We start from the raw sequence: 24,802 nt of genomic DNA, 5'->3' as shown, positions 1-24,802 counted from the left end.
TTTAATTCTCTCTAACCTCAACACAATGTCTCCTTCTCTGGGTTAGGTTTGAAAAAGAAGAGGGAACAGCAAGAGTTACCTTCCACGTCGCTGCGTTGCGTCTAAAATATGCAAACATTCGTGTGAACCAGTTGTAGATTTCGTTTAGTGTTAGCTGCTTTTCTGGAGACTCCAGAATTGCCTGGATGAGGAACAGTGACAGAAACAAACATTTACAATTTTGCTCCCATCACAAAATGATCAATAATTCAGGAGAAGCATGCAGGTTTGTTTGTTCTCTTGAGGAAAAACACAGACAACACTTGGGAATACTGTCTCCATGTTTATAAGAGTCTTCAGAACTTTTTAGTCAAAACTGAACATTTAAATATATTTTCCTTTTGTGGGTGTTAATGAAGGGCGAACAGAAAACATATCTCAGGCAGATTACACGGCAGCAATTATGGCCGGCTCAGATTAATTCCTGAGATGCCAGATTACTGAGGCCGAGCGATAATTGACTGGCCATCTTAAAACAGGTTCATCTCTACTGTTGTGTGAAATGAATTTGGTGATAATCACGGACACTGAAACGCTTTATCGAATGCAATTGTCGTATCTGAGTGTTTTTTTGAATCCCACATGTATTCTTTCACTCATTTGAAGACGGTTAATCATCTCCTCTGTTTAAATTGTGTTCAAAGTGTAAGAAGAAGCGAACAGAGAAACAAGTTAACCCGAAGCAGTTTGCGACCTTGTGAACAGCTGCTGTATTTCTGCAGGCTGCAGGATGTTAAATGTTCTTACTTAATAAATTATACAGATTAAAAGCTCAAGCTAAATTCTTACCTGTCTTATTAGCGAGGCGTACGTGAACGGTGGTCTTACTTCTGCGTTCATGTAAAACTCTTTGTTCTGAATGATATCTGTGTAAAGGGAACAAACAGAAACTGTGTCAACGGAAACATCCAATCAGAAGCTGATAATACAAATTATATCAACATTTCATGGCTGTGAGTGTTTGTGTGTGTACACTTGGCTATGTGGTTATTAAGCAGGACTGATGAGTGTGCTGTTCCATGTTTGTATTTGTGTACATCCCACAGTACCTGGAGAGATGGGCATGTTGTACTTTTCCGAGTAGCGCCGTCGCATGGGGCCCACGCTGTGGAGGCTGTTGGCTGTGATGACTGAGTGGGTCTGGGATAGGGGTGTGAGGGGTGTTGTGGGTGTGGTCGGTGTCTGGGGCAGGCTCAGAGGAGGGGAGGCCTCATGGGCTGACTTGGACAACGTGATGCTGGACACAAGGTTGAGCTGAGGAGAGGAAGTGAGACCAAACAAACACAAACACAAACAGACAGCAGCTCAGTTAGTCCTCTAATTACTCCCATGTCTCAGACAGCTCATTGACTATGGATATCTCCTCTCTTATTGCAGGCAGGACCTGAGATGATCCATGAACGTTTGCTCCGTGATTGAAAAACAACCCTGGAGCCCCACTTTCACTCTCCACCTCCTCCATTCTCCACCCTCAGCTCTCTTCTCCCTCCCTCTCCCTTGCTGCCACGTCAGGCCCAGCTTTCTTTTTCGCCGCCTTTGTTTAGTCTTTTGTCCCGTTTGGACAACACCCCTTCCACCCACTGTGGCTCTGCAGCACGTTAACAAGTGAGGGCCGAGTGGCAAAGGGGAGACGGGGCGACCCAAACCGCTCTGAAAAATGACAGTGAGATTCTCTCCTACCCCTGAGCCGCCCTGCTAATAAGGCAGCCAGAAGAAGACGCCAATCTGGGCTAATTACAAGCTGAAATTTTATAATGAGGAGTCTAATTAGGAGCTGTTTACAGAGGTGATCTGATGATTAACTACTGTATCTGATTGACCTCCATCATCAGGGCCACAGCGACCATGGTAAAGATGGCCTCGTAGTATTCCCATGGACAGCCCTATGTAGAGAATATTTGGTTTTACCACTTAGCCCTGCGTGTTGGGACGGGATGGGCAAGCTGAGGAGAAGGAGGGATTTAAGTAATAATGGCTACAAGGTAAACTAATTATGGCAAGTGCTCCAAAGGTACAGAATGGCTTCCAGCAGCTGTGGCGGCTCGGAGCCAAGTGCCAAGCCTCCGTACTGAAGCAGCAGTCAAGTGGAAAATTCTCGCCTGACCCCCTGCTCAAGCTATTAATTGGCAGGAAAACTAATGACACATATACATATTCCCGCAAAATTGTTCTAATTGCTAATTTGCCGAAGGAAGGCAGTTTTCAAATTAAACATGACTCTGGACTGTGAGAAAAAGAAAAAACAAGAATACCCAAAGAGGAGTATAGAGAGAGGGAGGACAGTGTAGCACTCTCTCATCTTTGACAAGTGTTGATTACGAGGGATCAGATGTCTAATTTCTGCTGATGATGGTGGGGAGGTAATGGTCGTTTTTAACATCTGACTCTACTTAAAAAATGCAGAACCCATTTATTGCTAATCACATTATTAGCACTCATCACCAACAGGTCTTACAGAGATATCAGAAATATAAGACGGAAAATCCGTAGAATTGACATGGCACTGTCATTACTATATTTCCTTCTTTTAGTTTATTTTAAACATATTTTTATTTAATAAAAATAGACATTTCCTAATAGTCATCATGACATTTGTGTTTTCTAACTCTCCCTTTTTAAACAGACGTGTGTTCAAGTCTTCACAATGTCCGTTTATGTTTCGGAGGATGAACTCTGCCTTTTTGGCATCGTCTGCCCAAATAATTTGGATTTTTGCTGGGATGCACAAACGCAAACTGCATCCTCACCAACAGTAGCCGAAGACGTGTTATTCTGAATCACGAGCAAAATAAATCACACTTTGCTCTTGCGTGTTTCTGGCACAATGCTATCAATAGAATGGGGCTGCTGTGTTGACTTCTCTTCCTGTGGATTAGCAGGCTTTGTTTCATGTTTCATCCATATTCCCTGGCCATAAACACAGAGAGGCTTCAACAATAGGCCAGACAGGCTGGTAATAGCCTTGCCTTTGTCTGCCTCACCATTTGGGCTCACTCCAGTGCCTAGACAAAATGAGACTTCAGACTGAAATTAATTAAATGGTAATTGGTGATCTAATTATACTGGCTTTGACTCGGCAAGCTGCTAAAGAAAATAAACAAAAAGTCCCCCCTTAATTATGTATGGCGTAAAAGGTCAGATTTCTGACAAGAATGCTTAGTGACACCGAGCGCAGACACCCACCCACACACACAGGCAAATACAAACACACACACACACACACACACACAGACACGTACTGCTAATGTGGCACCTTTTGTTTTGATCTCCACCCACTGCCCCCATCCACCTCAGAAGAATAAAAAGAATCCCATTCATTTGACGCTGGGCATGCACAGTATCAGTTTGTTTGTCTTTAATTATAACTAAATGTAAACCAGCTAATTTATTTGAGCTCCTTTGCTTTGACAGCTGGCTACTCAAACATGCCTTTATTATATGCAACAGCAGTAAAGCAGAGCTAGCAATTACTGCAGGAACATAGTTGTTTCTTCTCCTTCCTGTCAGAGCACAGAGAGACTTTCTTTCTACAGCTACTCAGAAGAGGGGTTTTTTTTGGTGGCCACCTCCAGTGCCACAATCTCACTAAAGCTGTGTTGGGGCCGTTGGCTTGACCTGTGCAAGTCCACCACTCACCCAGCTGAAGCCAGACATATTTATCATTTCATAGCAGCTCCCAGCAGGCAAAGCGGCGTTGGGGAAAAGGGAGTCTATTTATTTGAATAAAAATCCCAGCTTGCCCCCTTGAGAGTGCTAATGCTCTGCTCTGACACAGCCATTCTCACAGGCCCCGGGGAGAGAGGAGAGGTAGCGAACTCAAGATGCTATCTGCCGCCCCTACCACTTTTCATATACAAATGTCCCTGTGTCAGAGCCCTCGTTTTGCACTCTAATCTACACCATCAGTGTGTGTGACACGGGCGCAGCTTTAACAGACAGCCTATTGTCGACATCTCCAGGCGCTTTATGTTGACTGGCTGCGCTGTGTAGAGAGCACACGCAGCCTCCGCCCGTCAATAGCCGCCTCTCTGGGTGTAAATAAATGATCCAAGCTGCACAGTGTTCAGAGACAGGACTCCTGCATGCTCAGTGTATTGTGCATGTGCGTGATTTCAGATTCACTCCCTGCAGTAAAATGATCTTTACACATTTGGCTCTGAGAAGGAACTGTCACACAGACTGAAATATGGTGCAGAGGCCCCTTCTTAAACATGACAAAAGAGCGCAGACACTTAAATGCCATATGTTAAGCCCTTCATCCTATAGGAAAGGGATTAAGCAGTGAGCTTTATGGCATGGTATATATTAGGAGTGATAAGCATGATGCTTGGAATATGTCATAAAGATAATAAATTGATTTGCTGTTACATTTATTAAAGATTTATTTGTTCACTTCTAGTATATTCCAGTGAATCACCAGAATACAGCATATAATAAAGACTTTTGTTCACAACCTTTTTTAATTACATTTGTTCACTGTCCAAAATGTTTAAATGGCAATCGGAAATTCGGGTCATAAATCTAATGCCAAATGCATATATAAATAAAAAGTAAAAATTTAAAATGTTAAACTAAAGTGAAAATGCTGTTGTTAATTTTTTACCTTGACCCTTAGAATAGCTCCTTCTGAAGAAGAAATGATTTAATTCCTGGCAACTTTTACAGATGAGAATTGAAATGGCTCCTGTGAAAATTGCAGGTGCTACTTCCACCTATAGTACGTTCTATTTAATATATGTTAGCAATTTCTGTGTACATATCAGTCTTTAATACTGTGTGACAGGGATATATATTGCTATTAAAACCACAACAAACAGTAAAACATTGTATTTTATAATACAATATAATACCTGCTATCTAATATTATCATTTCTATTTTCCAGTGCTCTCTCATCTCTCAGACTCTTGTTCTCTGAGGCTGACGAGGGGGCTGTTACACAGTGTGCATTCAGTTCATCACAGACACCAAATTGAATCTCGGATGTCAGCAGATGTGGTCCAAACAATATTTACTGCCTCCCTCCAGAGAACAGCTGTTTTTATTTAGAAGATAAATAAGAAGATGGAGGAAGGGATTAATGAATACACGTGTGCCAATTAAGACAAACAAAAGGATGGGGGAGGGAGACAGAGAGACGTATGACAGGGTTGCTGCTCACCGGCTGTGGGGTGGCTTTGGGCTCCGTGGACTTGACATGAAGGTGCGTCATCATCGCTTGCAGACGCTCTTTGTCTTTCAATAGCTATAATGAGGAAAGAGAACACGTTTTTAATGTATTCAACATTTTGATTTTTACACTTAATTCATTCCATACATCCCTTTGCGGAGATGGATCTTTCTCAGTGAGTGTGTTTGAACAAATTGATCATTTTGCTCTTGGGACCGTCTAATTATATGTATCTAAATGGGCTTTTGGATCTATCTAACTACTGTTTCCAATTGAAAGTTAAAGTATGTGGCGTCTCATTGCCAATAACAAGCCCAGACCCTTTCTACCTGTCTGAAACTCTGCACCGTGTTAGCTGCCAGCTTAAATTATGGTGATAGGCTGCATGCAGAGGAAGTCTGTCTCTGATAAACCTTCGCTCTGTCCCCCTGGATAATACAGCATCAGAGCAGAAATAAGAGGATGTTGGTGCGGTGTTATGTTTGAGAAACTCTACTCTCACTGTTTAAGGTGAACATTCTGTAACCACAACTGCTTTATAGTCATTATCAAGTCATTTTCTGAGGGGAATTATGTGGCTAATATGTGAAACCACCAGTGAATATTGCATGAAATGTTGAATACATTACATTTAATCTTTCTTGTATTTGCTTTGTAACAGTAGCAGCCAGTAATTAATAAAAACAGAGGAACGGTTGGTTTTTATTTCCCCTGAAATACTAATAAATAAGTGCAGTCTAACATTAGCAGAGTGGTCATGTTCACCATTTTACCCAGAACCGTCACACACAGACACACACATGTGACTCAGTGGCTGTTATAAAGCCTCTCTAATGGAATGACAGTGAACCTTTTTCCATAAGTGCGTTCTGAATGCACAAATGCATATTTTTCTTTCTCAGATGAAAAAAGACCATTCAAGACTAATAATACCTGACAAAGTAATAAAACTAATGATTACTGCATCAACAGTTTTCTATAGTGGGCTACAATAACCTTTCTGTTCCTTTAACTCACTCTGCAGAGTCATTTCACTGAGTGTTTTATTGTTGGTGCCAAATAGTTAAAAGTCATAAATAACTTTAAAACCCAGTAAAATTCAAAATGTAATTATCTCCTCTACTTAGCCCCGGGTCCTTCATATATCTTTCCTCGGCTGCATACATAACACATTTTTAATGACTGGTTACTTGCAAATGTATAAAATTATTTCATTCCGCACCCATCCCCACCCCACGTGTGAGTGACCCCCATGGCTGATATCAGATGGACAGGGAGGGGTTCGGCAGACGCTGAGGAAGTGTCAGGAGAAGACGACACATAAATATTTGGGCCAAAACAAACGGCGAGACAATACCTGCAGCTCCAGCTGTTGTACGACCTGCATTTGCACCCGACACTGGGCCGTGCTCCTGTCATCCAGGGCGTGCTCATTGTTAAGATGCCTGGAAAAATACAAAAAGAGAACAGACAAAAACTGATGTCAATTTGACTTTCACCTTCTGCAGCCTTTTAAGATTGGAAGAAACAAAAGGCCCTGCGATATCTGCTTTAATGGCGCAACCTGGTAATTGAGTAAAGCAGAGTGCACAGAGAATATGTGGTATCACTTAGGTCAATATCATGCAGAGTTTCAACATAAAACAAACAGCATATGGCAAAGATTACACATACAATGTCTGCAGAGCCAGAAGAAACACTTCTTTTACCGTACGTGAATGACACTTAATATTTCATGACAGTCGTGTCTGCTTCAACTACAGCTCACAGATAAGAAGAATGATTGAAGAATTTCAGGTTGGACTCCTTTGCTAAATTATGCACCACTTCCCTGATGCCATTTCTCCTCGTCGCAGGTTTCAACTGCCACTTACTGAATCAGTCCTGTTGATTTTGTCATTAGAATTAAGGCCATAAAGCCAGTCCAAACACAGAGGACAACAGGGCGAGGAGATGGGATCTGTCACAAACTTGAATTATGGATATAATTATGCGTGATTATTTTATACAGGGAAGATGTTCTCTTTTCCTGTACATTTATAACTAATCTAAATAAGTAGCTTGCCGGGACGCAGACAGGTTCTTTTTTCCCCTGTGATTTATATAAAATGGTGGAGATAAGGTTCACAAGTGAAGGAAATATGATTGGGGGAATTTTATCAGTCGCCGCATGAATTACTGTTTGAAAATGCTTATGCAGGGGCATTTCATTAATCATTTAATCATAATCCGAGCAGGATGTTTGAACTGATTTCACAAATACCCTTTCATTTCACTACTTCATTATGCTCGCTAATGGATCCAATATATTATATATATCATAAATTATATCACATCTTCGGTGACCATGTAGGTCACTGTCACCAGGCTGGCGCCGGCAGATGGGGGAGAGGTGTGTAACGCGTCTGCCTTTTCAAATGCACTTTTTCTGTCATTTACTGCAAATCAAAAATAGCCAGAGTCGGCCTGTGAAGGCACGATGGCAGCGCTGGTGTTATGATAGCCCAATAAATGTCATGCCGTTTCTTTATGTACAGACAACACATTTGTGCGCGGAACACCACACTCAACCTCAGAAAACAGACACACGTGAAAGGAAGGGAAAATTGATGGCGCTCGGCTGGAAATGTGGAAGTTTCTCTTCAGCTGCGGCAGTTTCAACCTTGAGGTGAATGATTTAAATCTTTATGGGAACCGTCGTCTCTTCCCCCTTCAGGTCTTCCTTTTGTGTCTCGATAACAAATTTTTCAAAATGACTGCGATATACATTCAGCCCCTTGATGTTAATTATTGTGGCGAAAAAGAAATTAAAAAGGCACATTTAAAGGAAGCGTGGGCAATAACCCCCCTTTTTTCACTGAAATCAATTCAGACTTCTTTGGGCTTTCCATTTGCTTGAATCAAATGAATGCCCATTTAATTAAGTAGCTGGGAAATTGAAACTGGTAAACATTTCAGGACATCTTACTAAATTTCAAAAAAGAAAATAATAGGTAAAGACATTTCAGCTTCAATTTAAGTGGCACAGACTGAATTTTCTATGAAGGGTGGCCTACGTGAGCAGCTTTGGAATTTCTCTGTTCATAGGAGACATGTGCCCTGCTTCTTTTCATCCTTTGTTACATTCCACTTTATTTCTTCTAATGACATGGAGAGTCACAGTGCATAATTAATAGGAAATGAAATATTCAAATGGCCCTAATGCAGCCTTGAGAGGAGTGTCTGGACACGGGAGCAGGGGATACGGGGGAATTGACATCGAGAGAGACTATGAACGTTGGCATGTGTCACTTTCTGGACTTCAAATGAAGCCACTTTTAAAACCTCTCTGGCAGAATGACAGTCCCTAATGTAAATTACCACAATAAAACAAGTTAAAAAGACATTCCTGTAACAGTCGGCTTTTTACATATCAGTTAGTTAGCCTGCTGTCTTTTTTTTCCTTCTTTACAATTTCTAATTATATGGACTGGACACAGAGCTTAAGGCTGTCTCTGAGGAAGGTTTATCTTCTTCACTCCTGGGTGGAATTTTAAATTAAACGCATACATCTTTAGCGAAGTATTTACATTTAGAATATATTCACAATTTGATGTCTAAAAAACAATTATCTCTTTTATTTTTAAATGTTTTATTACCAATAAAAATAAAAAATCGGAAAAAACATGTATATTTCTTATATTTTACACCATTTGAAATTTGTTTTTATTTTACAAGTCTACATGGTTCGCAGGGGTCCAATACCTACATTGTGTGGAGGTGTGAGAGTCTCTGTGGTTTCAGCAGACAGACAGTGCAGCACTAGAGGGCACTGCAGTGTTTCGCTGCCTCTGACCTCTGACTGGACACTGAAGAGAAGGGTCTTGACCCCCATAAAAACACCAAGCCCTGCTGTGAACCCTACCACACCCTTATGTCCGCTGAGCCCGAAAACAGGAACCCTGATTTGGCGCTTTGTATTTACCAAGATAGTGCATGTAGGTATGTAATGTTTTCTTTAAAAGATAGAATAAATACACACACAGTTTAAAACAACATTTCAGGCCCATGTTAGTTGTTACTGTTGGCATGTGGAGCTGAAATCTGGTTGACGTTAGCGTCCCCCTCACCTTTCTTTCTCTCTGGTACACAGTACACTCTGTTCTGCTGACTGCACACTCACTCACACACACACTTCTCCTCACTCATTTCCAACATTTCTCCGGACCTATTGGGAGACGTTAGTAAAGCAATATAAAACGCTTGATATATTCTTTGTTTTTATTTTTGACTCTTTTCGGAGGCCTGCAGTTTCAGTTGCTGAGTTTCATGTGGAAGTGCTTAAGGGTTTGAGAGTTAACACCTTGGTGAGCTGCTCGCACTCTCGTCTGCCGCTAAACAAAGGCAGCTTTGTGGAGACTCTCCCCAAATGTTTTCTTAACATGTTCCAAGCAGTTTGAGCAGGCAACTAAAGTAAACAAGATGTTGCCATGATAAAAACACTTGTAAAAACAGAGGAGAGTGCACTTTGAGACTTTTTCAGGCAAAGCTCTACCAGGCGCACTGAATTGAATTCCCCTCTCTTCTATAAACAAAGGGTGAGGCAATGTCAGAATACAATAAATAGTGATGGATTTAAGAGGTCACTCCCAAAGCTAAAATGTGTGTGAAAGTGTCTGTGTGTGTGTTTAATAACTCAGTGTCTCAGGATGTTTATTAAATTAAACGTAAAATAAGGAACTGCCTCCTTTTCATCTGGAACAGAAACAGTACTTTACAATCTACTGTGATAGGTTTTTAAAATGCAAAATGTGTACACAGTGGATTTATATAAACGATCAAAAGGAGGTTCAAAACGTCGACAAAGACAGTGAAAAGTTTCAGCAGCCCGCGGCAGCACCTTTCTCTCCTGCGTCTGTGAGAACGCTGTGTGTTCGCCCAGTGCTTGTTTTGGGATAATGGAATTGTGTCATATCTTGTTTAAAGTGCGACTAATCTGGGGTGACAGTGAGCCATTGATCTGCTGCCACGAAGCAGATGTTTTCATCCTCTTGGTAACCATGGCGCTGTTATGTGTTGGATTACCTAGAGCACACTGCACACCGGGTTGATTAGTAAACCAGGGGTCTGACTCAGCCCAGGGAGTCATGGTGCAAAACAAAGGGCAAGTGTCAGACTGGACCGGGTAAAACATATTATACTGAAGAGATGCGCGACCAAGCAGGTGCTGCTAATGTAGCTCGAGATCTCCAAGTACACATACAAGCTTGGCGTGTAAACCAAAAAAGGTCAAGGAAGTAAAGGAGGACAAAAGGATGAGTAAAAACAAATAGACGGCCAGCGGAACGGCAGTAAGAGCTGAGCAAGGCAATCAGACACACACACAAACACATCCACCAATCCTCCTGTACAGTGACAAGGGCGAACATGCAGAGAGCCCTAAGTGCGGGCTGACACAGATAAACATCCTACGGTTGTTTGTTTGGGGAAAATGTCTCCCTTCACCATGGGAACTGCACTTATCACAGGAATTAGAGGCCCATGCCGTTCTCAGAAGGAGACCCTGCCCCAGTCAGTACCCTTGTCGAGAGAGGGCCGACCCAGGCACTGACACTTTGCAATAACAACCAGCTGCACCTGTAGTGCCTCTGAGTTGCTGTAATCGACCTAAACACGAGGACCCAACAAAACTGCGATGGAAACACCCCTCTGGCTAGGTCTTTAACTTACTTGAGGAATGAGTAGAAATCGTCAAACACTGCCTCACATCCGGGCCACTTGCAAACACCGTGACCGTAGAGAGGGTGACTGTGGTGGGAGTGCTCCTCTAGCGTGGTTCTGGAAGAGAAAATCACAGGAAGAGAGGTTTATCAAATTTATTGAACATAAACACACTTACAGGCCCTGAGGTGACATATCATGGCAAGGGGTGTGTACTCTATGTTGTTTCCACTTTGACTTCTACTTGATCTAAGAGACTTGGCTAGTGTGGAATCAATGTACCTGTGTGCTCTCTGCTTGCTCTTCTCTTAAGGAGCAGTCTCATGCTGTGAAAGCACAACTAAATCAATATGTAATTATTTAGTAATGCTCAACCATGTTGCAATTCTCTTTGATCAAGACAGCAAGGGGGCTCCCCCCAGTCGCTGCAACATGTCCCGAAGCCCACCTGGAGCAGCATGTAGCACAACATGAGACTCCTAAAGCACAAGGCACTTTCACACTGTGCGCAAACCATAAACACCGCCCGCCTGGTATCAATTTATCTATTGACCAATCGGTGTCACCGGGGGCTGACGAGGCATGCATCTACTGGGGGCGTCTGGCTTCGTACAATCAGTCTAAATAGCAGCAACAAACTTTACAACATCTCTTCCATATGGCGAGAGGCAAGCAGCCACAGCTAACCACAATCAGCACTGAGAGAGAGAGAGAGAGAGAGAGAGAGAGAGAGAGAGAGAGAGAGAGAGAGAGAGAGAGAGAGAGAGAGAGAGAGAGCGCTCTGAGTGCAGGCAGCGTCTGCTAAGAGTTCGAGACAGGCAGCCATATGGACACAGGCACTATACAAGACACACAACTTTGAGCTACAAGAGCCTGGGGGACTGGCCTATATCGCTACCACCTGTGCTTCTGGTGGCTCGTGAGCAGAGCACTGCTGCTCCTCCAGTCTGAGCCCTGCTCTTTAGGATAGCGGGCTCAACAGGGAGATTCATTACACCACAAACTGTTTGGGTTGTCATGTGGGAGTAACTCCAGCCAGTAAAATCTCATTCATATGCATAGAAATAATAAGAGATCATGTCCAATACTTCTACTACAGAGGAACAATTTACACTGCAAATAACTACTTATTGCATTGCTTAGCCAATCATTCATCTGCCAGGGTTTCAAAATGTAAAGTGAACAAGGTAAAAAAATAAAGAAAGTAATCTAAACGTGCTGTGGCAATTTTGCAGAATTAAGCAAACTGATGTTCAGATTAAAATCACATTTGTATCAATGTTAGTAAAGCTGTACCTCAAGTAGGACATTTTAAAGGTCGTCACAGGTTTCCTTGTGTTATAATTATTTGCTTAAGAGTTCACATTGTTCATAACATGTGATAATTGCACTGCAATTAGGAAGCAGTCAAGCATTCATGAATGTGGGTAGCAGCTCTTTTCTTCTCCCTCTTTTAAAAGTCAGACATTTTTTAATTCAATTATGAATTATGCATTCACATTAAGACCTCTGTTTTGATACTTCTAATAAATAGATGGCGGAAGACCTATAATAATGAGTTTTTAACAAGGAAATGTGTGGACTGGTGACGGTAACGCCAGTTTTAATTTAAAGAGATCCTATTTTAATTCATTGCGAGCAGGCTTGTTGGTTAATTCTGTATTAATAAGATATTGAAATGTTGAGTGCGCTGGGATCAGTGAGAACTAAGCGCAGTGAGGGGCTGGCGGCAGAAGAGCCCTTTTAAACGGTAGATGGCTAAACAGTGGTAAATTACAGAATTTACACCAAATGGGCTTCATTAGTGTAATAGGAGAAGAGTGTAGGATTCATTGGGGCTTTCTTCTATTTGAGAACATGTTCAAGAGACAAAAAAAAAATGCTCTGCAGCTCACTGCACTGCACAGTGTTAAATTTGACTTGCACCCACGACAGGTCTGTCAGGATGTTATTATTGTCAGGCAGCCCGGGGGAAGAACACTCTAATGATCTTGTAACAGCGATGAGGAAAAACCGTGTCATCAGCTTCCTTCAGAAGAGAAAGAACATTAAAGTGCCTATAGAGCCGAACTGGAAACGCGCAAACCTCTCAGGTGTTGCTCTGTGTTTATGTTGAGACAGACACAGAGATGGCTCCGACACCTGGTATCCAGTTGTTTTCTAGTTCACTTCTTTTGATGAGATGCTTTGGGCCATAAACAAGTCGTGATCTATGGCATCGTGTGCTGATGGACTCAATCTATCAACAAAAAGTAGGAAGATTGATGTCTGCCGTGCTGGGTCAGAGTCTGGCCACAGTGTGTGAAACCAGTCACAACACTCTCCTTCATCGTTGGTACTGATTTTAGCCTATTCCCTCGTGTCTTCCCCCCTCCACCCTCACCAACTCCCCTCCACTTTTTAACTCTATTCTTTCCTAACGTCGTCTCTGTGCCACTGCACGCCTTACCGTAAATTATTTAATTATCAGTTTTTTCTAGTGTAAGACAAATGAAAGGCAAGAGAGAGATGGGAGAGCTGTGCCAAATCTGATTATTTATCTCTTTAACAGATTGCTGCGTTACAGTCCCCGAGCTGTGGTTACTGATGGTTGTTGGGAAGTAAAGTGGGCCAAGTGCTTTGTGAGGATGCTCCCCCTTACAAAGCTGATGCAGCACTGCATTGGGAATTTGTGTCAGATACAGATCAGGCACATTTCATTTAAATAAGCAAATCATTGAATAAAGATGACCTGGCTCACAGGGGTATATCTCTACCCTGCATCACAGTTTCATGGGCTGGGAAACAACAACGCGCTGACAGATTGAGTGACTCAGGTCCTGGTCGTATCAGGGATGATATTCAGACAAACAGAAATCCCAGCCTGCCTTGCCAGAGTGTTCTCTGAGACAACTAAAAGCAGGAACGCACGCCTCGTCTTCGGTGTGTCAAGCCGGCAGTGATTGAATTTCTCCTCCTTCCTTAAGACGGAAGTGCAAAGCCGGTGAGTGATTCCTGTGGATGCACTTAAGGTTTTAGTTGCAGGCGTCGTTGTGCCTGGGCAGATTTTATATGACACATGAAACTAACTACATGGTACTTAGGGCCTGCTGTAAACCAATCTGAAGCCAGTCGGGAAAACAGGCCCATCAGCAGAGAGGCTTGTTTCTGTTGCATGACAAAAGGACTTGCAAAACCGCATCAATTAAAAGTTCATTAAGTTCAGCGCTGGGAGGATGAGGGGATGCTCTCTATTTACGCCAGGGCCGGCCCAGCCCATTATCTTCAACCTGATTATTCAAATCCCTGGATTATAACACAGACGTTTTCTCAGAGCCTTGCTTAGAATAATCATACTTAATAATATTTCATTCTTCTTCCCATGGAGTCTGATTAAAATTGAAGCTGCATCTTCAAAAGAGAGGAATAATGCTCTTGATAGTTGTGCAACTTAAAAGTCCCAATAATTGTCACGATGAAGGATTATTGGTTGTGTGAAACAAAAGTTGCTATATTCAACATTTAATAAAGAATGTTTGTCATCTTAGTAATTGCGCAGTTGAAACTGTGCGTAGGTAATCCACGACTTCTTGTAGCAGATGGGGTGGATGAGAATCACCTGCTCGGTTTTTCTGACAGATCTAAGATACCGGGAGGATATTCAGACAGAGACTGCCTTCCTCACTTAAGCTTGTGTTAAACTGCTGTTGACATCCTCTTTAATCTCTGACAGTCAGCACGAGGCAGAGGGGCTGCCAGCTCTTGTGTTATGTCTTCTCCGATGTTTCATGGAGCCCTCAGACGATGGTTCTCGTCTTTTTCGCTGCTGTCGAAGCTCACCTTGTTTGCTCGCTTGCGACAATGTGTGATGGAGTGAGTAATCAATATCCCCTCTGCAATTTGTTTTCAGCCGTTAAAAAAAAAAAAACTTTGAGCCACATGCTAGATGAAGAAGTGCAAGTTGAAGGATACTGTCAACTGTGAGAGCAACTAACGCCCAGTTTATAATTTTTCTCCAGTGAGTGTGCTGGAAGGCAGCGCTGAACCCCTGTAAAGGAGGATAAGTCTGCACAGGTAGTACATATATTAATCCATTTCAATCTGACAATGCTACTTGAAAAGAAATAGCTGCTTTCCATTTGTATCACTCAATCACTGGATCAGAGCATTCCCTCTTGGTGTCGCTCAGATCCTCTCTACCAGCCCCTCCTCACCTACAAAGGCCCGTTGGTTTACTGTGCTAAACATGTTCTCATCTGCGTTGCTTCCATAATGACGTGCAGGTTTTGATCACTGGAACACAAGTCAGATGTTATGCAGTGAGCTCATTGTGCCTGGAGGCTCCTCACAAGCAGTTCAAAGATCAGGCTTTGGTGCAAGAAAACAAGCAAATGTTTTAGATGCCAAATTAATTCCTTCCTTAAAGACACACACACATACATAGCTCAGAAAGCAAACACGGCACACATATGATTCACATTGAAAATATGATACGCCCAGTGTTTTTCCTTTGGTGTATTATAACTTATTGTTCTTGTGACTTTTCTTTTCTTCTAACCTGACAGGTTGATTCTGTGAGACAACAAGTTCCTGGAACACAAAGGAATGTTTTTTCTGAAAAGACAGAGAAGATCCGAATGTTCTCAAGGAAATGGAACTTTGGTCACAGCTGCACTTCCACTAAAACAATAGCAACAGAGGGGTCTTTGCCCTGACCCCACATGAAGTGCATGGCGATCCTATTACGATACACATTTTTCCAAATCACAGATTTCCTTCCCGGTGTTCCTCTGAAATCCCCACCTACATGAACACTGTAACTCTGTTATTTGCATTAGACAAAGATGACAGTGAAGTTAATTGCTTCTGTTTAATTACCACTTGTATTTTACAAATGATTTAAGGATCAGGTGTTTTGGAAAACTTTTGTTGTACAAGGTGTTAGCTTACACCTAGCATTTCTTAAATGGCCCATGTTTGAATTGTGAGAGCATGCAAAAGATGTAAGAAAAACACAAATACAAGAAAGAGAGCACAAAAATAACTGATAAAAAACCCTGCAGATGTAGTGGCTCACCCTTCTCTCTTGTGACTCATATACTGCCCGTTGGTGGAGGAGTGCTGGTTGAGATGTGGGTTCTTTGGCGGTGCCGGGGAGGACAGGTCAAGGCCCCGGTGGCCGTTGTTGCTGCTGCTGTTGTGCTCCTCCTTCACATGAGCGTTCGTCACCTCCTTCCACAGTTGCTGCAGCTCAGCTGGAATCATGCCTGAGACAAACAAATTGGTTAATTAAATCAATTAACAGCTAATCCAACTCTCTTCGTCATCACTTAATTATATCAAAGGGTCTGTAAACAGAGCTGAGTATTAATTAGAAAATATTCCACTACAGGGTAATGAACTGAGAGCTCTCGCATTCCTCCGCCTCTCCCCGCCACCTCCTTCTCTTCCTCCCGTTTTCCCTGTGATCTGGAGCGTGTTTGTATACACAAATCCCTGGCATTCACGCAAATTTCATGCCCACAGTAAATAATTAACATCCAGACAAGGCATGAAATCTGAATAATCACAATAATTTTCTCTCAACAAGAGAGATGTGCAGAACCCACAAAAACAAAAAGTTTACAAAAGGAACACTAGAAAACATCCCACCCCTGCCTCCTTTAGAAACAGGACCCTGGGGTAATATTCTCAAAAGCGCATTAATGTGCAAAATACTTAAAGCTCTGCACCGCCTCCAATTGACACAGAAGACTTAAACCTCATTTAACAAGTCAAGCACACTGCAGCTCACACAGCCCTTTGAAAAAAAATCCCTTGAAGACAGAAGACATTTTCCCGTATGCTGGAAACACGTCTGTAGAGTGTGTGTGTTTTTTCTGCCTACGAATGACAGTGATCCAGACACCCAGGGCCAGAGTCAGGATGAAGAAGGATAATGCTGCGTTAGTGCACCCCATTTTCCATGTCTGAGAGAGGAGAGCCTTTGTTGGCACACAATGTACAGTATATGTGTCCATCTATGGTGTGTCTGTGCAGGAGAAGTCTGTATTACTTGACACAAATGAGGATAAAGCTGGTTCAGTATGTTAACTAAGATTAAGCCTCTTAGGTGCAGAATCTGTTGCTATTTGTATTTCCAGCCAAAAGAGAAAACATTTGTGCTGGCTACCTCTGATATTAATGGCATACTGAGAGATATAAAATACGTGTGGATTTGTATCGAGTATGCAGATATGCGCTTAAATAAGCCACATGTTTTAAGCGTGGTGAGCGAGGCCCTCGGATATGTGTTGAGTTTATCCACAGAACAAACCGGCAAAGACCACTCGTTTAACATTACAATTAATTAAATCCATTCTCAAAATGAGCACTGGCAAATGGAAGATGATTTGCACATGCTTATCTGCTCGGGTTTATATTCTCTGGATCCCCCTCCCGCCTCCCCGTTTCTCATCACCAGCTCTATAGATACCAGAAGTGCTCCTTTCAAGCACCAGATTGTAATACATTGTGTGCAAAATGCTTAGTCTTAATTTATTCCTGTTGTGGAAAAATAACTATGAGGTGAAGATCTCAATACGATCAGCAAAAATATTTTTAATTTGATAAGCTACTAAAGATTTTAATTATGCTGGTAATGGAGAACATTGGCCTAATGAGGCGGAGGACTCCGGAGAGACGCAGGGGCTAAGAACTGTGAAATGAGTCTGATAGGATTGCTGTAAATTCACACTAGATCGTTTGCATATCAAAGAGCAGGAAATGATTGCAGGACAAATCAATAACCTTTCCACGTTCCAAGGAGCGTCTTTCCTCATTCAGATATTTCAACACACTTGCTCTATTCTGCCTGCCTGTATTCTCCCTAATTCTCCTCAATGCCTTGATGTGCCCTAATCAAAGTGCACGTCCATGACAGGCTAAACATGCTTAATTTTGCGGTTTGTGTTACAGCATGCTAATCCAACGCTTGCCAATTGGTTGAGGCACATTCTCAGAAGGCTCCATTGTAGGTTTTTGATGGCGTGCTTTGGAGTCTTTGGAGCAAAAGTTATTTTTATTGTTTATTATTGTTTCTATTCTTTTCCTGTGATGGTGGGTTTGGAAGGGGAAGGTCACTGGTGATGCGAGTGTCCTGCGCTCCGACAGCGGGACCAATCATTTTCCCCCCACTTGGTGCCCGATGACAGTGGGCGATGTATTTTTAGCCGATGTGCTTGACAGGGCGGCCCGCACTGGCTCAATTACCCAGCAGTCCTGGTGACCCCGACACCACTGTTTACTCAGATGAAACCGCAGCGGATAGACCGGTCTGATGAGAGAGGTAACGGAGTGGGACCAAGCTGTCTCTTTCTGGATCTAGTCCATAGTTTCATTGCCCTCTGTTTGCCTCTTCCCTTGTTCTTCTCAGGTCCAACCCTAACCTCTTCCAACAACAGCTGAGGCTCATGATTCACATAAATGACAATAAAACATCATTACACGAACGTCTCAGCAGGTATTCTTTTTTGTGTTTTGACAAAACGCATTGAGTTCCCCTCCATCTGATTACTGTGGGAAACGTAATGACATTGATCCGTAAATCCTCTTTCTTGGGTCCCCAGTTTGTCCATCCTTTAAATGCCAGATTGGTTTATCTTTCCTCTCTCCATTTTTCAGCACAACTATTCTGCTCATTACGACGGGGAAATACGGACAAGCACTTTAAAAAATGTATGTTGTTGGGACACTTGATTGATCACCGGCCTCCCAACTCAATTTTACCTCCGCAGGTAGCTCTGGCACCGAGACAGGCCGAGCTCTTCAACCTTTTCCTGTCCTTGTCCCCCTGTACCCAGGTGACCATGTTCAAGCAAGCAGAAAGTTGATTTAAGGTTCATAATGACATCAGTTGCAGGCCATCATCCCCCAAATAAAAAATGGCCCTCAGTGCTCCGGGCTCTTTAAACCGAGCTGTTACTTCTCACACACAGCGCCGGTGCCATGGGGGGACAGTGACATCGCTATTAGTTTATTGTTCCGTCAGGCTGGGACCTTTACTGCACCCCTGTTTATGTTACCGTAATCACTGGCCTGCTGATATGCACCCCTTAGGCCTGAAATATGTCCTGTCCTAATACTGCAGGAACTATTACCCGTAGCCCACCGCTGGACGTATCAATCACTGACAGGTCAGCCGCCTTACCCACCGCTGTCCCTGATGAGCTGCTGTTCTGTGAGCACTTCATGGCTCACCACATTCTTTGCTTTCATATTACCGACAAATTTGTCTTGTCACTGTCCCCCCGGCCGCTCCTGGACAGCTTAAATGATGTAGTGCGGCTACAAGAACTCGCTCTCGTGCAGCGCAACCTCGGAGGGTGAGGGGGGCCACTTTATCCGGGATGTGCACAAACAGTGTCCCCCTATGTGACACACACACACACACCTGAGCAACGTGAGCCTGGTCTACCACTGATTCACTTATCAGGTCAAGAGGACAGGCTTTTTGTGGGAGGGGGTGTTGGGATCAAATTTATATTTATGAAAGTTATATCCTCCCCAAACACATTGTTGTAATTTATAACAGATACCGTCTAGCCGCTTCCAAGACTTTGAACATTAATGTCAAAGGAATTTACGACAAGAGAAACAAATTACACTCCAGATAATGGGACGATTGTTTTCACTCAAAACTGCTATCTACAAGTTTATACTTAATTAGTGCTATCACATTTTTGAAAGGCTAATTTACACACATTCCTCCAGTCCATCGCTTTGACGTAAAGTGACAAATCGGTCTCAGGCAACAATTTAACAAAGCAGGAAATTGAAAGAAAAATGAGCCATTAAGTGCATCTTAGCAGCAAAACCGCAAATACAGATTGTACACCTACTTTCTATTCCTTACACTGTCACAGTGACCTATCATTTTGAAAACCTTTTGTTCCCTTTGTTGTCTTGGAAAATGGATACAGTGGATTTCACATGGCCTTTGAAAAATAATTATATTGTTATCTAAATGAAATGAAACACATAAAATCATCCGTTACAAAAATAAGAAAAAGCCTGGCCAATTTACTGCCCCCAAGTTTGAATCTGTAATCTCTGAGACCCAAACAGAGCAGATCAACTCATCACTTCCGACGCAGTGCTAACTGTTAACTGAATATTGCAGATTAAATCTGAGCAGCAGAGGCCAGGCCCGCTGATGCATGAAAGAGTTTAGTGATGTGGAAAACAGAAAGGTCATCAATAACTTCAAACAGTCAAGCAGAAAATATGTAGAATAGAAAGACTAACTGGGGGCCTGCAGCACTGGCCTAAGTGTTGTAACAGCTGTCAGAGGCACAGAGTTAATCATCAATGGATTGCTAGGGCAAACGAACCAGGTTTGACTGGTTGTTGCAACGTGAAACAATCAGCTAATTGTACGTGGGGAGATCCAGTTCCTCATTATGATTGTTGACTGTAAAACACACCTCAAAGAAACTATGCTGTAGGTTTCACATATAAATCGTTTTAATGCATTTTTAAGGGTAGAACAATATCGTATAAAAATAAAATAAGTGCGATTTTCTGTCATGCTTCTTTTGGGAATACATTTTTTCAAAATATTTTCTTTACAGTTTCACTGTGTCTGTGGTATCTTATCTTTGGTGTATATTTAATAATTTCTTGCTACAGCTTCAGGGTAAACTGAGCATGTGCTGTGATGATTCAGAGCTCTATGTTAATCCAAATAATCTAACTCACCGTTTTGAGACAATAAATTGTGCAGCCCGAACAAAGTGCATCTAAAAAAGTATTAGGTAAAAAAATGGCATTACTTCAATACAACACCACTCTTAATAAGTTAAGTTTCCTGGGAACAACATTAAGATGACAGTATAAACAGGATATTCTGGTGCTGTTGTGAAATCCATCAAAAGTACAGTACCTAGTAATAACACCCATATAATGCTTTACTTAAGGGGTGTGTGTATGTGTTTGCCAGACATCTGACACAGAGCAATTCAGTGGAGCACATTCACAACACAGCGGTGCTCCACGCCTGTGCCCATGGCAATCGTCTGCGAACGGATGAGTGATTCCATACCCAGTCCAAACAATAACACCACTGTACAAACTGTGTTTGTGTTTGCCTATTACCTAAGCACCCCCCAAACCCTCCCGTTTTTATTGCCCTTATCTTGTTTTTTCAAAACTGTTTGTCTTAGCTGGGAATGAATAGTCAATGTCATGTTCTAAATCCCTTATGACGGCATCTTTGTCATGATGGGACCACTCCTTAACAAAATATTAAAGAATAAATAAAGAAATAAACTTCCTGGCCAAACAGTTAGTATTGACTCCATTGATGGAGTAACAGGCAATTTCACTACGACAAGTTCACTGGCAGTTTAAGAACAATAGATGCTGTCTTACTCCAGGCTCAAGGAGGCTCTGACCAGGATGCCAATCACAGAAATAGGACAGAGTAAACGAACAAAGTGAGGATGAAAAGAAAACAAAAAACTCCACCTTTACTGTCTGTGACGATAATAAACCGAATAAAACCTACAAGAATTACACAACAATGGTTCAGTAAACATTGGCTTTACCCAGACAAGAGAACATGCCATTTAGTAAACTAAAGAGGTGTTGAGTGAGGATTTACTGTAGGTGTGTCCTGCCTCAGTGAAACCATGAACAGTATGTGGTTACATACTTAAGTGGTGCATTTGTTCACTTTGACTAAGCAAATTTGTACAGGTCTTGTAGCAGGGCTACAACAGTGGCAAATCAAACCAATCTGAATATATATATGGTGATACACTTTCATAAGCCACAATGTAAATAATAAACTGATAGCAAAATTGGTTCTTACAGAAATTTAAAAAGCAAGAAGTACATCTCACACCAATGGCTGTGCATGGTAGTGATCTCATGAGAGTTAGGTTTTTAAAGGCCCAAAGTAATACTAATAGGTTTAAAGTGAAACTGTCTATGATCAGCACCAAGATCAGTATGAAATATAAGAAGAGCCATTTCTGTGTCAAAACCCCTTGTTTCTAGGGACACTGGGTGACGATAAAGTCTACATGAAGGCAGACACCTGTAAATGCAGTGATGCAGTGATGCTAAATTTAGCTGCGTACTTAGACCTAGAAATGCTAACCAAATATAGAGAATCCGGTATATAGCCGCCAATGTCGCGGTTGATTCTGATCATGGTCATTACACAAAGCAACGGAGGGAATGTGCAAAGTAATATATGACTTCCTTTTCCCCCAAATGATCCACACATACACACAAACCAGAGTTTTTGAAAAGCTTCACATTGGGTGTCATATTTAGTGACTCAAAACGCTATTTCATGGGGACCCAAACAAAAACATCTGTATTAGTGTTGATAGGGCGTAAAAGGCCATTGAAATGACATGTATTTTCTTGACGATCATGTGACTCCCATTTGTCACTCTACCTTTTACATCTGATTGAAACCCTCTTTGTCTTTGACTCTATCATTTATTTAGATATTTAAATTGAAAACACAAAACAGTTGTGTTCAGGAGGGAATATCACCTGTAATAACAGATGAAGGATTTCAACTTGCTTTCATATAAAATGCCAGGATCGTCCAATATAGCAATAAACAATCTTATCAGTACGACCCCAACCACAATTGTTTTTGTCTCATGACCTTGACTCAACTATTTTCTCAATATCATCAGTTTAAATCCACAAACAAACTTAAACACTTAGAAAATAAAGAGGTGTCCCCAAGCACTGACTTGTAGTGTTGTCTTACGACCGAATTCTTCCACTGAGCAATAGCGGACTGGTGGACTTGATATCTAATTGTTGTATAGTCCAGTGGGTGAGGACAGGGCTCTGATATGAGGTACTGACCCTGAGTGAGGGAGTGCAGTGGCAGGCCAGTCTGTCCGGGCTGGATGGTGAGCAGACCCTGCCTCTGAAGGTTGAGTAGATGCTGCTGCTGGACCTGCTGGACCTGCAGGAGCTGCTGCTGGAAGGCCAACTGCTGTGCTGACACCTGCTGCTGTTTGCCCAAACAAACATACACGTACATTAAAAACAAGGACACACCATCACCTAATATACAAAAGGTATATAGAAGCATAACAGCCAGAGCAAACATGTAAAGATGAATTGCATGTTTGCATATAACTGTATTAATGTAAGGCTGCTGACAGAAACATTTGAAGCTCAAAGCTCTCGAGATCACGGTTCAAGTTGTAAAAATAAACACTTTAGAACGTCATGTTCATTCATAACAACAGTTTTAATGGATTTTACGTGTGCTTACGCATAAAATACCCCTGTATAAGTTTCATAAATTTTGCCTTAAGTGGGGCTGTGCCAGCGCTCACTTAAGACAGGTAGACTATACATCTCTCTTTCTCTTAATTAATGAGGACTCGGGAGGCAAATGACAAACAACGAAACAACATAGTTAATCATTCATAATAAGAGCCACAGGAATTTAATTACAGCCATTCATAATTCAGCAAACAACGTGTGACTAAATCAAAGTGCTTAATAACCACCCTGGCAACTCTCACAACTCTCCCAGGCATGGCGCTGAGCTCAGGGATACACTCTTTCCCCAAACCAGTGCTGCAAGCTGCGTTCAATCACACACTGTGGACTGACAGAGAGATAGTCGCTCTGTTGGTCTCACTGAGCTACAGCTGTTTCATCGAGACAGATTTAATGAAATGCTGGTGTAGCTTTACTGATTTGTGGGGGTGTTTTGAGAGAGTTGGGAGCTTGGCTCTGAAAAGTGAAACGTGTGAACTCTGATATGATGACAAAGTGATATGAGAGTGCAGAAAGAAAATGGAAGTGAGAAGATGACTTCAGAGTCAGAATAATAAATAGAAGGAAATGATCTAATATCCCCAATCTCCTATGAGTCAAAACAAATGAGCGATGCTATTTAGATAACGGGGGGGCACGGAGGAGAGAGATGACTTTTCACCTCTTCATCAACCGTCGCTCTCAACAAGTTCACAGTCAACTCACTGAGATGTCCCAACAGGATCTATCAGGGCACCGTCTGTATTTCCAACAGATAAGGATAAAATATTCGTGCCTAAGACTCAACAGGATGCTGGACCTGTTTATGAGTATACAAGGCCAGTTGTCAAGCGGGTGGGAAGAGAGGAGGGGGCATTAAAACAGTGCTTGGGCTGCCAAGCTGTGCACCGCACCCTGTTACCAAACACAGGATACACCACTTTTGTTTACTTCTCACAATTGAGCGCACACAAAAAAGGTCTTGGTACAAGGCGGCTGTTAGGTCACTTGTTAGAAGCTCTGAAACCACTGAAACAGCTAGATAAACTGCGCCCCCCACCGCCCATCCACATTCGCCTTGTCAAAAAGGGGTCGGGTGGCCTTCCTCTTCCCTCCTGCCCCACACCCAGTCCGCTGCTCCAGGAATAAAGCGCTGGGCAGCACAGGTCTATTACAGCGAGAGGGGTCATCTCATTGGATCAATCTGGGCGGAAGAGGGCGATCTGACAGTTGCGGAGGGTCATAATTGAGCAGTAAGCACACATTAATTCACAGGCTCATTTGTTATCTAACCCAAAAGTGAGAATGAGAAAGATAAGGAAGAAACAATGGACGGGTCACAGAGGTTGCAGTGAAATTTTGGATACAGGTGGTCTGTGATTCTCCCTGATCCATCCAATTTCTGTGAGGCTATTGGTGGAGAACTTTCTCGTGTCCTCAGTGGTTTTTCTGTTCCCTGACAGCCTAAGACGAAGATAATAGTACCACAGGGGTGGGAGTTCACAAGCAACAATGTCTTTTCTTTTCTTTTTTTTCTTCAAAATGCTAAATAAACAGAGGGCGGCTTTGTAGACAAAAGAAAGAAGAAAGAAAAATCAAGTATTGCAAATTAATCTAACTCCTTTCTC

General features: G+C 42.3%; 1 protein-coding gene across 9 annotated transcripts in view; it reads right to left on the bottom strand.

The window, feature by feature from the left end:
- Positions 1-24,802, bottom strand: part of foxp1b (forkhead box P1b) — a 151,841-nt gene that overhangs the window by 9,403 nt on the left and 117,636 nt on the right. For 7 of the 9 annotated variants that reach the window (XM_062395237.1, XM_062395188.1, XM_062395203.1 and 4 more), the window contains 8 exons: positions 22,764-22,914; positions 15,964-16,153; positions 10,917-11,024; positions 6,565-6,652; positions 5,199-5,282; positions 1,089-1,293; positions 829-905; positions 80-181 (listed from right to left, as the gene is read on the bottom strand). In XM_062395237.1, the coding sequence (XP_062251221.1) occupies positions 80-181; positions 829-905; positions 1,089-1,293; positions 5,199-5,282; positions 6,565-6,652; positions 10,917-11,024; positions 15,964-16,153; positions 22,764-22,914 (1,005 nt within the window). The remainder of the gene's footprint in view (positions 1-79; positions 182-828; positions 906-1,088; positions 1,294-5,198; positions 5,283-6,564; positions 6,653-10,916; positions 11,025-15,963; positions 16,154-22,763; positions 22,915-24,802) is intronic. The other 2 variants (XM_062395247.1, XM_062395229.1) reach the window with 1 other exon arrangement.

Source organism: Platichthys flesus, chromosome 2 (assembly GCF_949316205.1).
Source record: "Platichthys flesus chromosome 2, fPlaFle2.1, whole genome shotgun sequence".
Classification (NCBI taxonomy): domain Eukaryota; kingdom Metazoa; phylum Chordata; class Actinopteri; order Pleuronectiformes; family Pleuronectidae; genus Platichthys; species Platichthys flesus.
This window is presented reverse-complemented; position numbering and strand designations above follow the sequence as displayed.